Below are 13,350 nucleotides of genomic sequence, written 5' to 3'. Positions count from 1 at the left end.
CACTGTTCACAATAGACAAAAAATGGAAACAACCCAAATATTCAAGTTGGGATAGAGCCCAGTGCAAACATTTGCGTCTGCATGCGTCAAGATCTGGATTTGAGTCACAGCACAAGGACTAAAAAACAGAAATCCATACAACTCAATACTAGTCACCTTAAAAAGAAACAAAATTCTGATACGTGCTACAACAGCCATAATCTTGAGGAAATTATGCATCTGAAATAAGGCAGCCACAGAACACCACACGCACACAAATTGTTTGTAAGTCAACCTTATAGAAACATAAAGCAGAAGCCAGGTGTGGCCATACACTCCTGTAATTCCAGCACTTAGGAGGCTGAGGCAGGCGAATCGTTGCAAGTTTGAGACCAGCCTGGGCTACAAAGAGAGCCAAAGGCCAGCCTAAACTTCATAGGGAGACCCTGTCTCAAAAAGGCAAAAACAAAACAACAACAACCAAAAAAAACCACAAAAAAATAAACAACAACAAAAAAACCAAGAAACACAAAGCAGAATGGTGCTTGCCACGGCACAAGAAAAGATATATTATACTAGGAGTTTCAACACAGAATGATGACAATTGTAGTCATGAGTAAGTCAAAGGAGACAAAACATTAATGAAATTTAATTGTACAGCTACAGAGTCGACTAGTTTCTTAACACTCCCCTGCTCAGGAAACAAAATTGGAAGTCTGATCAATACCATTGGGTTCTGATTTGCAACCCTTCGGTACTTTTCAGCCTGGAAGAACATACCAGGCTAAGATCTAAGAACATTCACCAAAGGGTAGGGAGAAAGGGAGCCACGAAGCGGCACGCGCGAGGCCAGGCGCCCAGGTCCAGCAGTAACGGCGCGGGAACCTGGTGCCCTTAGCAGCTACCCCCCCCCCCCGCCCCGCATTGCTTTGCGGCCACGGGACACCGCCCCCGGCCTCGCTCATTGGGCGCTCCAGCCCCCGGCCTCCCTCGCTCATTGGGCACTCCCCCGGCCCCCCGCGGTGCCCAGGTTTGGCCCCGCCCCTCTCTGCTGGCGCGCGGCCCCATCGCGCTGGAGACCGCCTGTTAACGGCTCATAGCGCAGCTGGAAGGGGAGGGTGTAGCTGTGCAGTCCCGCCCCCTGCCGCCTCTGGGAAGGACAGTGCTTGCCACTGTTAGTCTGGCCCTTCCAGCCAGTCCGCAGGGAGCGGTCCTTTGCGATGGACGCGGTGTCAGCCACTGGGCTCGGGGTCACCGTGTCCCGGGGCTTTGCCAAGCTGCTGCAGCCTCTGCAGGTGCTGTACGCGGCCCTGGTAGACCGGCTGCTGAGGCTGAGGCCGGGAACCAGGGCCGGGCGAGGGGCGCGGGTCGCCCTCTGGTGGGAGCCGGGCTGTGGGTCGCCTTGGGAGCCGCGTTCACGCCACCACCTGTGTGTGCAGCCTAAGGGTGCAGCGAATTGAGACACAGCGTCCTGGAGGAGTGATGCCTGATTTGTGGCGATCATTGTCATAGTCGTTTTGTTTGCAGCGGCATAAACCGATGGTTTCTATCATGTATTTACAGTGTGTGTGTGTGTGTGTGTTTGCGTGTGTGCAGTAATAGAAAACAGCTCACCTAGGCATGATCCGGACACATTCTGGCCATGTGTGAGACACGGAGATAAAGAAGGGCCTGTTGCCAACCTGGAAATAGGCTCAACTCACTCCCTAAGTTTAGAGACTGCACATACCTGACAAGAACGCGAGCCTGCCTGTATCCCCTTTCCCGCAGTTTCATCAAGGCACCTGGAAGTTGGTTTAGACTATTGAGAGGAGATTGAGAGTATCTGTGATGATCCTTTGTGATTGCTCTGCCAGTTCTGTTAACGTTTCCATTATTTGTGCCCGCCCTTTTCAGCTGGTTGCTACCTTGCCTGAGCATGTTCAGCCCCAGCCTGACTTTTATGGGCTCCCCTGGAAGCCTGTGTCGTTTACTGCCTGTTTGGGAATCGTTTCATTGGCCATTTTCTTCTGGAGGACGGTCCTTGCTGTGAGTGAGTTAACTTGGTCTTTGACTTCTGAATACATCGAGCATTCTATTATCATTGGCCCTTTCGGTTATTAACATAAACAAATCAGTAGTTATAATTCAAGCTAGTTTTCTGAAATAATTTAATGTAATCTTGGTATTGGCAAGGACTTAAGAGCAAGCTAAGCATATCCACTTGTTAGTAGAGTTGGGGACTCATACAGGCATCCTGAAAAGCCATATAGTAATTCTATATATCACAAGCCTTTAAAATGGGATACAAAACAGGATAAGAAATATAAATTGTTTTCATATGGTATGATAATATCAGTACACGATCTTAAAGAAATAAATTACATGTTAAGATTTGTACAAAGGTGTTTGATGAAATAGTATTTAAAAGAGTAATAAGTTGGCAAAATCTAAATGATGTATATTAGACAATATCATGTTTCATCTTATTTATATCCACAGAACAGAATAATTAGGCTGCTGTGTGGATTTCAAAGGCAGGGGGCAAAGAAGGTGTTCACAATTTAATGTGAAGTGGGAAAAGTGGAAACGGACCGTGAGGTGTTGATAAACTGTGTTGTAGAAACATACAGGGCAAGAAATACAGTAAGATGGTAGAAACGTCAAGGCAAAATCAGGCATAGTGGTGCGTGTATTCCTGCAGCCCTGGTGGAGAGGGAGGCTGAGGCAGGAGAAGTGCAAGTTTAAGCCCAGCCTGGGCAACTTGGTCACTTACCAAGAGCCTGTCTCCAGAATTAATGGGAAGGCTGAGAATGTAGTTCACTGTGAAGGCCCTGTCCCCGGTACCCAAAACAACCCCAAAACAGCACCTTATTAAAGATTCCTGTGAGGACTTCTGGAATCTCACTGAACAGCTTGCATGAAAGAACACCTGGAAGGGTAAGCAGAAGTGTGTGTGGGTGAAAACGTGCTGTTTCCCCTGCTCCTCTCCATTGCTCCCCTGCAGCTGCTCCCCAGCAGGGCTCTCAGGCTCAGCCCTGCAGCTTCACACCCTGCACCTGGGCTCACTTCCTCCCACTCCCTGAGGTCCAGTGGCTCTGAGACACTACTCCTCATCCTGGAGAGGACACTCGTCCCCCCACCCCACCCCATGGCCACTGTGCTCTGCTGTCCTACACTTTTCTTTATAGCACTCGGAAGAAGACAGAGTCTGTATTACAGAGAAGTGCAGTGATCGCTGCTGTGGTCTTTAGTTAGTTACAGTTTAGGATTTATGACCCCAGAAGTCACTGGGAGGAAGAACTGGGTCTGTGCTCTTCCTGGAAGCTGTTAGCTATCATTTCTCTGTGTTCTTCTGGTGTCTTCCCTTCCGCTTAGATTTATTACTGTTTTTGTGGTCTGGGGAAATCAGATGATGAGGTGTATTAGATTATTTCTTAATTGCATGAATAGATCACTTGAAATAGGGTTTCTGAGGTATCTTCCAGTGAGTGACAGGTGTATCTTAGTGCAAAGATTATGCTGGTAATCTCGCTCGCCAGTCTTCCATATGGTCACCATTTCTAGACTGCATGCTTGCTGTTCGGGATTGTCAAGTAATTCTGAGTAAATAATAATGTGCGTATTATAAAAACAAGCATTTCACTGTTGAAGACAAAGGCTCATCTCATAAGCTTGGTGTTCCCTTGGTACTGGCACATAAACCTGTGTGTAGCTGTGAAGTAAGACACACTCCTTACTGTTCTTCTGTATCAGAGGCTATTTCTAATACATTTTTAATTGTATGGATTTATCCTGAACTAAACAATTGCTAAATTTTCATTTGGTTATGATCCTGACTTGTGTTAGGAACTATGTATTTCTTTTAATCAAATGTTTGACATCAAATTTAATTCTCTCTTTCTCTTCTAGGTCAAGGAGAGAACATACCAAGGTAAATCTCTTCCTGTTGGTGTTTGGGAGGACTTTTAGGCAGGCTAGGAGAGACAGTGACTTTGGTGTCTGATATGACTTACTAACTGCTCCACATTTTACTGTTGCTACTTACCATGGTATAGCGGGGAGGATGATGGTACTGGCTGAGGTAGGAGATGTGGGGGCAGGGGGGTGACTGCTTACATGGAGCAGACCGAGCGTGGCTGGACCACACAGGTGTGGACAGAGGACAGTGTGTCTGTGCTAGGGACACCTCGGCCCCTATAAGTTTATCAGCACAGGAGCTCGAGAGACAGCAGTGTAGATCAGTAGCCTGAAGTTGCTGTTTCTCTTTGCAAATGACATTCATTTGAAGTGATTCCATTGTCAGAGAACAAGTGCCTTTTGTGAAGTGAGCCTCTCCAACTATGTAACATTTTACTGTATCTCCTGCCTTTGCAGTAAATTACTATCTCGTCAAAACAAGTGTTATTATAGTTTTCTTAAAATTTAACGGTGTCCTGTGCACTGTTGCTGTTAGCTGCGGGTCTCTCTGGAAGGGCAGGTAGCTGTGTGAAGCTCTGTCTCTCACGGAGCCTCACACGAGTCCTTGCTGCTGAGACACTGTGCAGCTCAGTTCCATTTAGTGCTCCTAATACTGGCTTTTTCCTCTTTTTATAGTCACTGAACAGCAGATTGCTGAGAAGGTGAAGAATACCACAAAGGACAATGCAGAACTTGTCCAAAAAGTGTCAAGTTATAAACAGAAGGTAGAACCTGTTTCACGGCCCCTCCTCTAGCGAGTCTGTGCTATAGCTCAGTTATTATGGTATTTTGAAGGCCTGTGTTCTCGCTTGATCATTTCCCCTGAGCCCTCCAGATCTTAGGCACCATCATGTATAAAGGGAACGCTCTGCTCGCTTCCTTGGAACAAGGTTTGTTTTAGTAGCACAGTGACTTCTGTTACTTAATTCTGAATGTGTTTTTTATATAGATCGCAGAATCAAAGAAGCTTATTCCAGAGACCAAGGAAAAAAAATCTCATCAAACAATTAAATACAAGGTAAAAATCCTTCTCTTTTTGGGATTATAGTCAAAAAACAGAAGCAGGCATTAATGCGTATTGTTACTTTTAATATCTTTTCTTGTAGGCTGAAATCGAGGTAGTTAAAGAAATAAATTTCTGACGGGTATTGCCAAAACTCTTGGTGTTATATTCAAATCTGAGAGGAAATGAAACGTGCAAAATCAGGATTTGGTGAGTTCTGCTGCTGCTGTGTTATTACAGTTGTACTTTTAGCTATTTCATAAATTAGCTGAACTGTTTCCATGCTGTTAACTCCTTAAGATTAGGAATAACAGAACTGAACTTGCCTGTACCCATTTTGTGGGATTTTTAGTACTAACCCAGTAGGACCTTTTTATAGGCACGGGAAGTGTTTTGATCCTGAAACTTGGATAATTTCATAGCTGAGTCCTCCAGAACACACAGTCACTAAGAAACTGGTCCAGTTGAGGAGTCTGTGTAAACTGGTTTTATTTCACAGTAGACTCTGTGCCTTTTGAATAGTTTTAAAATCCCCTAAGTGGAAATGTAGTGAGGAGAGTGCTCATGCTTCCCGCCTCCTGTGTGGCCTGGTCCTTTGCTCAGCACAGACCTGGTAAGTTGCCCATTTTCAGTCCTTTGTGCACCATGCTCTTTGGCAGGAAGTCATGACACACAACCTGCAATTAAAAGAACGGTGGGTTAGGGTCACACCTTGAGCCTGGATTGTCATAAATATTGAGAAATTCTACACATGAGATTTTTCTGTTCCCCCAGAAACACTTTTTGTTGTTGTTGTTTTGTTTTGGTTTTGTCTTTTTGAGATTGGGTTTTGTTATGCAGTTCAGGCTGGCTATCAATTCACTTTGTAGCCTAGGCGGGCCTTAAATTCTCCTCTCCTGCCTCAGCCTCCCAAGTGCTGGGATTACAGGCATCCACCATACCCAGCATTCTTACCATTCATACAAGAAAATGTTTAAAGTGATTTTGGAGCTTTTTTGGGGGGAGGGCAGGGATCAAACTCATGACCCAGTGCTTGGCGGGCAGGCACTTATGCTGCTGAGCTAAATCTCCAGCCCTTTTGGGGCTTTTTTGTTTTCATGCCACCAGAAAAGCTGTTCATTTTCCATGGTTTGCTTGAACATTTCTTTATACTATGTTGTGCGGTCACCCCGAAGCTGGAGGGTACCATGAAATGCTTGACTTCAGTTTTTACCCTCAGCTCTTTTTTTTTTATTTATTTAAAGAAAGACTAAACAAAACAGCAAATGAGTAGAAATAATACATAATTTCAAAGAAAAAAATAAACAATAAGAAATCACTAATTGATGATTACAGATTGTCTCCTTACAAATAGTTATTGAAGATAGTAAAGTGGAGCTTATAAAGTGGGGATTCAAATAGTGAGATTGCAACCAGTTCTGTTCAGCTATCCAACAAAAACTTAGAAATATGGTTATCAACCCTACACACTTACACATACATGCAGTTATTCATCTCTTCAATTATGTTGAGACTGAATAAACCCAAGCAGGCTAATATCACTCTGAACAAAGAATAATACTATTGCTGGGTTTCACATTATGACACTCCAGGATCAGCACTGGGTATTTTAGTGTGTCTTTTTCCTCAAAGTATCTGTTCATTTCATCATGTGTCATATGTTCGATTCTCATAAACTGTTTATAGATTCTACACATGCATGAGTCTTAACATGTATTTCTATCCTTGCTATATTAGAGGGAGAAACAAAACAAAGCAAGGCAAAACAAAACATATTCCTATAAACACATGAAACAAAATAAAATAAGACCATTGTACAAATCATTCTACCATAGTTTCTGTGTTGTCTCTTGTTATCTCCAATAGAACTGGCTATATCATCAGACAGAGTATGATTGAATATGTTAGTACATAACAGTATTAATAAAAACACAACTTTGTATATAGTATAGAACTTCAAAAACTGGCATTTATCAAACCAGAATGTGTATCATTGAGTCTTGTCATCTTCAGGGTAGTTGCCTATACTCTCAGACTTGATACTATCGATCATATCAGTTTTGAATAAAATCTTCTCTGCCTCATTTCTGTTATGCTCTTTTTTGTCATCTGTTGTCTGCTTATCTTCTTCATTCTGTTTTCTGCTCCATTCATTGAGGCCTCTCTGCCACTGTTCCTGGAATCCTAATACTTTTCTCTCTCTCTCGAATGCCCTGCAGTATTCTCTGTAGAGTTGGATTGGTGGTTGCAAATTTCCCAAGTTCCTCTTTGTCTTGGAAGCATCTTGTTTCTCCATTAATTTCTAGAGACAGTTTATCAGGGTATATCAATCTGGGTTGGAAGTTGTTTTCTTTCAGGGCTTGGAATAATTTGCTCCAGGCTCTTCTTGACTTGATGGTTTATGTCGAGAAGTGTGCTGTTATTCAGATGGGCCTTCCTCTGTAGGTTATCTGTTTCTTGTCTCTAACAGCTTATAATATTCTGTTCTTATATTGAATTTCTGGGATCTTGATTATTATATGCCTGGATGTAGCTCTGTTTTGGTTGTAGGTGGCTGGAGTTCTGTATGCCTCATATATCAGAATATCATTTCCTTTTCCTATGTTTGGGAAGTTTTCCTTAATTATTTCTGTGAATAACCTTTGTAGTTCCTTTGTTTGTATCTCAGATTCTTCACTTACATTCTTTATTCTCAAGTTATAAATCCTTTTGTCATCTTCTAGCCTTTGTATTGTTACTGCTTGTTTCCTTGTTATTTTTAAAGTTTTCCCTTTCATAGTCCCACATTGCAAAATGGTCCTCCAGTTTGGATAATCTATCCTTAGGTTCTTTCAAGCTGGTTTGCAATCTTTCCATAGTGTTTTTAACTTCCTGGTCATCTCTTTGAATCTGCTTCATGTATTCTATGTTTTTTGTATTCTTCACCAAATGGTACTCTCCTGTGTTTGAGTTCCTCCCTTCTTCTGTCTGTGTCTGCTTGAGGGGTGCCGGGTATTTCTTTTATTAATCTTCTTATATCTTGCTTTATTTGGCTAAATGTTTCACTTTTGAACTCGTCTATGAGGTTCCAAATATATCTCTTTATGTCCACTGGTGCTGTGTCTGATATTGCATGTTTGCTGTTCTCATTCTCCTTTGTATTTACCTGTCCTGGGTCAGTGTTCTCAGGGTTGGGGCCTGGGACTTTTTGTTGTTGCTTCCTTTTCCCATCTTTTTTGCTTCTTCCAGGAAGCCCCAGTTTCCTTCTTTGTTGGTTACAATTCTTCTGAAGCGTGTTGGCTAGATGACACTTCACACTGCAGTGTGCTAGTGAGTTGCAGACAGGGACAGGTATGCTGGCCCCTCCCCTCCGATCAGTCAAGCTGCTGTGGCCTGCACTACTGTATTACTATGCGTGGCCCCCCTCCAGACCAGCCAAACCTCCGAGGCCCCACTGGGCCAGTGTGGTTAGAGTGCGACACCGCTGCAGGGACTTGACCTCAGATAACTTATTGGGTCTCAGCCAGTTCACGTGACCCAGGCCTAGCTCACTCCACCAATCCCATTCGGGAAGGGGACAATTGACTGAAGTTACTGCTGCCCCTTGCACTTGTCAGTCCTGCCAGGTTCCAGAATGTCGTCCGCCAGAGCCCCCCTATTTATGGAATGGCTCCACTCCCGTCACTCACCACAGGTCGATGTAGGTTCTCCGCCAACTCAGCTCTCCTTTCAGCTCACTGAACCTCCAACTCAATATAACGGCGCCTCCAGTGAGTCGAGGCACCGAGACCTTCGACGGCTTGGCAAGTCGCGGCGAGGCCCCGGCAACGCGTGGCGCCCACATTTCAGCCCTCCCGGAGTGGCTATGGTCACCCCAGCCCCACTCTGTCTGCATGCAGGCTCATGGAGATGACCGAGAAGCTGGCTATGCGCCAAGAGGAGCCTGATATCCTCAAGCAGATGCTGGACCGGCCAGGAGTGCAGAATGCGCTGCGCAGAGGTGGGCACTCTGTCCTTCTGAGTGCGGCTCAGGGAACTTAGCCACTGCAGAGAAGTGGTAACCAGCGTGCATTGTCGCCACAGGTCCCCTGAGCCAGAAAGGCTCCTTTGGCCCATACCTTGTGAGCAGCAATGAGTGCTCCCCACCCCCAGGTGCAGAGCCCCCCGCAAGGCAGCCCTCTGCAAGCCTGAACTTCGCAGGCCGCAACATCCCGAGAGCCCACTCAGATGAGTCTCTCCGGGGCCTCAAGGCCCAGACTCAGGGGCACTGTGCCACCTGCCCTGGGCACGGTTCCCTGAGCTCTGGTACAGAGCCCGGGTACTCCGGGCTCGAGGTTTTCACTTAGCCCTGGGCCGTGTGCGGGCCCACCCCGATTGCAGTGCTCCAGCAGGGTCCTGGGAGCCGGCGCCCGCCTCGTCACTCCCAGCCGCCTCCGGCCTCGGCATGGTGGGGGCCCGCGGTGTCACCCTCTCCCTCTCTGCACAGTGCTCAACGTGTGTGTGCACTTTCTTCACCGGACCGCCAGGGGCCGCTCCTGAGCTCAGCGGTTCCGCGTGTTGCTTGTTTCGCACGCTGCTACCAAAGCTCGTGGCCGCTGGGTGCGGGCTCGGTCTTCCGCGTCCCTGTTTTCCTCCTCCACAGCCTGGGACCCAAAGCCGTCTCCGCCTCTGGCTGGGGCTGCTGCGGCGCAGCCTTCCCAGCTCTCCAGGTCCACCAAGCGCTGGCCTGGTTGATCCTGCGCAGGCGCAGAGGCCGCCTTCGAGCCCCCCCCCCCCGCCCCCTTGACCCCTGCCCAGTGAGCCGGGCGAGGCTGGCTCCCTTGCAAGGGATCTGTGGCCTCGCGCCTCCCACGGGCCTTGCAGCAGCCCGGTCGGAGCCGGCCGAGCCTCAGCTCCCTCCAGGGCCAGTGGACAGGGCTCTGCCGCGTCCCCGAGCGTCCCCGGGGGCTCTTCCGACAGTGCACACGGCCCCTTCTCGTCCTGGTCCTGGGAGAGTCCTCTGAGTGCCTTCTCTGCCCCCAGATCCCGGCCCCGGGCCTGTGGCCTACAGCGACTCCCGCGGCTCCTCCCTGGCAAAGGGCATGGACGACGGCAAGGTGAGCCTGGGAGCCGCGCCCAAGGCACTCCACGCACCCTCGGTTTCCTCTCTGTTCTTCAGCGGGCCTGGGCGTAGAGACCCCCGGCTGACTCAGCTGTCACCATCTGACTCGGGACTTCGCTATGGCTTGGGGCCCGGGGCACGTGCTGAGTGCTGGGGCAAAGCACGCCTCACACCCTGGGCAGCCCGTGCCTTGTGTCTTTTGTTTGTTACTTGTTTTGAGTCAGAGTTTCCTTATGCAGCTCAAACTAGCCTTGACCTCACAGTACCCAGAGCTGACCTCCAGTTCCCTAGCAGTCCTCCCGCCTCAGCCTCCCGAGTGCCGGGATGACGGGTGTATATGACCACACTCGCTTGGGGAGCAGCTGTGAGGGTCCTCGGGGTCTGTGTTAGTCCGACCCCTTGGAATGATCGGAATGAGGTGGGTGTCGGCTCTGGTGCTCTGGTGGGAGTGGGACACTAGTTCAGGGACCCATGAACCGGTCCCGGGCGGCCCAGGCTGCTGTGCCGCCTTGGTCCTGACGCTGCCGCCTCAGCAGCCTTCCCAACGCACGAGGCCCACCTGCGATGGTCAGAGGTCTCTGGCCTGCCTTCTGGTCAGCGCAGGCACAGGCGACTCTGCCAGCCCCTTCCTGTGCGGTGTCACTGGCCGAGGCAGCTCCCTGTTCTCCCCAGGGACCCCCCCCCCAGGCCCCCCGGGAGCCCTTGTGTTGCCCCTGTCATGCCCAGGGCCGCGCTCATGCTGGCAGGAGTGCGCGGGCTGGTGCAGCGCCCACTGGCCCCTCTGGAGCTCATCTTTTCACACGAGAGTGGGGACAGCGTGGTGGGCGTGCTCGCGGCGTGGCGTGCTGCTCACATAGGGGCTGGCAGGGGCCGGGATCCCTTGACTCCTCTCGGGATGGGCACCCGGTGTCACTGCTGAGCTCAGAACAGGGCTTGCTTCTGTTTGCAGGTGAGCATGGCTGCGAAAGGGCCCCCAGCCTATCCAGGGCCCCCGTTCCTGGGACGCCCCATGCCGCGCCCGGTGGTCTATGGGCCTCCGCCACAACCAAGGCTCTGTGGGACTTTCAGGCCTCGGCCGATGCCTCCGCCGCGACCGCTGACATTCGGTACGGTAGGACACTTGGGCTGGCACCACCGCCTGCCCTGTCCTCTCCTCTCCTGTCCTGACCGCAGCTGCAGCCCTGCAGACTCGCAGCACGAGGTCCAGCACTCTGAGCCCAGTGCAGCCTCTGGACAGCTGCTCAGACCAGAAGGGTCCTTCCCGCAGAGCCGAAATGCCAGTCCCACCGGGGTGGTCACCCGGGCCACCATGGGCGTGTGGCAGTGGGAGAAGGGAGGGTCAGGCTGTAGTTGAGCCGTACTGAGCCTCAGTTTCCCTTATCTGTGAAGTTCGATGCATCACTCGGCTTCCTGGCTCAGGGGAAGGGAAATGCTTTGAGCACACTTGGGCTGCTCCTCAGGACGTGTCCCTCTTGCTTTCCAGTCTCATGCATGGGCCCACCACTGGGCTTAAGGGAATACACGCCCGGCATCCTGCCCAGACGCTGCGACCTGCCGCTGCACCCCCGTGAGTTCTTGCTGGGACCTGTGCTATTCAGGCCTTGGCCCGCTCATTCCTGTTCCTCGAATGCCACCACCACCCGCCAGGCCCCAGGACAGCCCCTGCTCTCAGAGCCCAAAGAGGCCCCAGCCTCGCCGCAAAGCAGCCGAGAACCTGCCCACGCTCTGAGGCAGAGTGCATAATGGCCCCACTAACCAGAGGGCTAAGGTTTTTATTGGTTTTGGAGGCCCAGTTCATTTTAAAAGGATTTTATTACTAAGCTGCCTTGAGCGGTGTACATTTTCCAGCCAAACAATACAGAAGTCTCATCTTCCTCTCTAAAAATTGCCTCTCTTTTTAAACTCTCGGAAAAACCAACATCAGAAGAAACATTGGAAACCTTGGTTCCCCACACCCGGCATCCCCATTAAGTGCGATTAAGGGGGAACCAGATAGAAAATAGCACCTTGTGCAGGTGGAAGGTTCACTATGAGTTACAAAAAGCACCTCCTGGGCCACGGATTTAGCTCAGTGTATAAGCTCCTGCCTGGCAAGGTGGTGTTCGGTACAGGGGAAACAGCACGTTTTCACCCACACACACTTCTGCTTACCCTTCCAGGTGTTCTTTCATGCAAGAAGCTGTTCAGTGAGATTCGAGAAGTCCTCACAGGAACCTTTAATAAGGTGCTGTTTTGGGGTTGTTTTGGGTACCGGGGACAGGGCCTTCACAGTGAACTACATTCTCAGCCTTCCCATTAATTCTGGAGACAGGCTCTTGGTAAGTGACCAAGTTGCCCAGGCTGGGCTTAAACTTGCACTTCTCCTGCCTCAGCCTCCCTCTCCACCAGGGCTGCAGGAATACACGCACCACTATGCCTGATCTTGCCTCGACGTTTCTACCATCTTACTGTATTTCTTGCCCTGTGTGTTTCTACAGCACAGTTTATCAACACCTCACGGTCCGTTTCCACTTTTCCCACTTCACATTAAATTGTGAACACCTTCTTTGCCCCCTGCCTTTGAAATACACACAGCAGCCTAATTATTCTGATCTGTGGATATAATAAGATGAAACATAATATTGCCTAATATAGATCATTTAGGGTTTTTTTTGCCAAGTTATTACTCTATTAAATACTATTTCATCGAACACCTTTGTATAAAATCTTAGCATGTAATTTATTTCTTTAAGATCGTGTACTGATATTTCATACCATATGAAAACAATTTATATTTCTTATCCTGTTTTATATCCCATTTTAAAGGCTTGTGTTATATAGAATTATTAAATGGCTTTTCAGGATGGCTGTATGAGTCCCCAACTCTACTAACAAGTGGATATGCTTAGCTTGCTCTTAAGTCCTTGCCAATACCAAGATTACATTAAATTATTTCAGAAAACTAGCTTGAATTATAACTACTGATTTGTTTATGTTAATAACCGAAAGGGCCAATGATAATAGAATGTTCGATGTATTCAGAAGTCAAAGACCAAGTTAATTCACTCACAGCAAGGACCATCCTCCAGAAGAAAATGGCCAACGAAACGATTCCCAAACAGGCAGTAAACGACACAGGCTTCCAGGGGAGCCCATAAAAGTCAGGCCCGGGCTGAACATGCTCAGGCAAAGTAGCAACCAGCTGAAAAGGGCGGGCACAAATAATGGAAATGTTAACAGAACTGGCAGAGCAATCACAAAGGATCATCACAGATACTCTCAATCTCCTCTCAATAGTCTAAACCAACTTCCAGGTGCCCTGATGAAACTGCGGGAAAGGGGACACAGGCAGGCTCGCGTTCTTGTCTGG

General features: G+C 48.7%; 1 protein-coding gene across 3 annotated transcripts; it reads left to right on the top strand.

The window, feature by feature from the left end:
• The first annotated feature begins 1,070 nt into the window (after window positions 1–1,070).
• On the top strand, window positions 1,071–12,901 carry LOC106027634 (transport and Golgi organization protein 1 homolog). Of its 3 annotated transcripts, XM_063251098.1 has the most exons (11): window positions 1,071–1,274; window positions 1,876–2,007; window positions 3,871–3,892; window positions 4,555–4,643; window positions 4,868–4,936; window positions 5,025–5,131; window positions 8,800–8,900; window positions 9,923–9,996; window positions 10,951–11,107; window positions 11,485–11,568; window positions 12,161–12,901. In XM_063251098.1, exons 7-11 carry the CDS (start codon window positions 8,804–8,806, stop codon window positions 12,298–12,300), a joined length of 552 nt encoding a protein of 183 aa, XP_063107168.1. In that variant the 5' UTR covers window positions 1,071–1,274; window positions 1,876–2,007; window positions 3,871–3,892; window positions 4,555–4,643; window positions 4,868–4,936; window positions 5,025–5,131; window positions 8,800–8,803; the 3' UTR covers window positions 12,301–12,901. The 3 variants fall into 3 exon arrangements, with proteins under 3 accessions (XP_063107168.1, XP_013007509.2, XP_063107166.1); XM_013152055.3 differs by lacking the exon at window positions 12,161–12,901 and having other exon boundaries at window positions 11,485–11,886; XM_063251096.1 differs by lacking the exon at window positions 12,161–12,901 and having other exon boundaries at window positions 8,634–8,900; window positions 11,485–11,886.
• Window positions 12,902–13,350: the final 449 nt, after the last annotated feature.

The sequence above is a fragment of the Cavia porcellus genome, unplaced genomic scaffold (assembly GCF_034190915.1).
Source record: "Cavia porcellus strain 051 isolate PalLab524CR breed Dunkin Hartley unplaced genomic scaffold, mCavPor4.1 scaffold_6, whole genome shotgun sequence".
NCBI classification, from domain to species: domain Eukaryota; kingdom Metazoa; phylum Chordata; class Mammalia; order Rodentia; family Caviidae; genus Cavia; species Cavia porcellus.
The sequence above is the reverse complement of the archived record's forward strand: the minus strand, read 5'-3'. Positions and strand labels throughout refer to the sequence as shown.

Bases quoted from the DNA above. Each gene is read 5' to 3' on its own strand.
- LOC106027634 (XM_013152055.3), top strand. From the start codon at position 8,804: ATGGAGATGACCGAGAAGCTGGCTATGCGCCAAGAGGAGCCTGATATC. The intron at 9,997-10,950 runs GTGAGCCTGGGA...TTCTGTTTGCAG, and splicing joins AGGGCATGGACGACGGCAAG to GTGAGCATGGCTGCGAAAGG. The intron at 11,108-11,484 runs GTACGGTAGGAC...CTTGCTTTCCAG, and splicing joins GCCGCGACCGCTGACATTCG to TCTCATGCATGGGCCCACCA.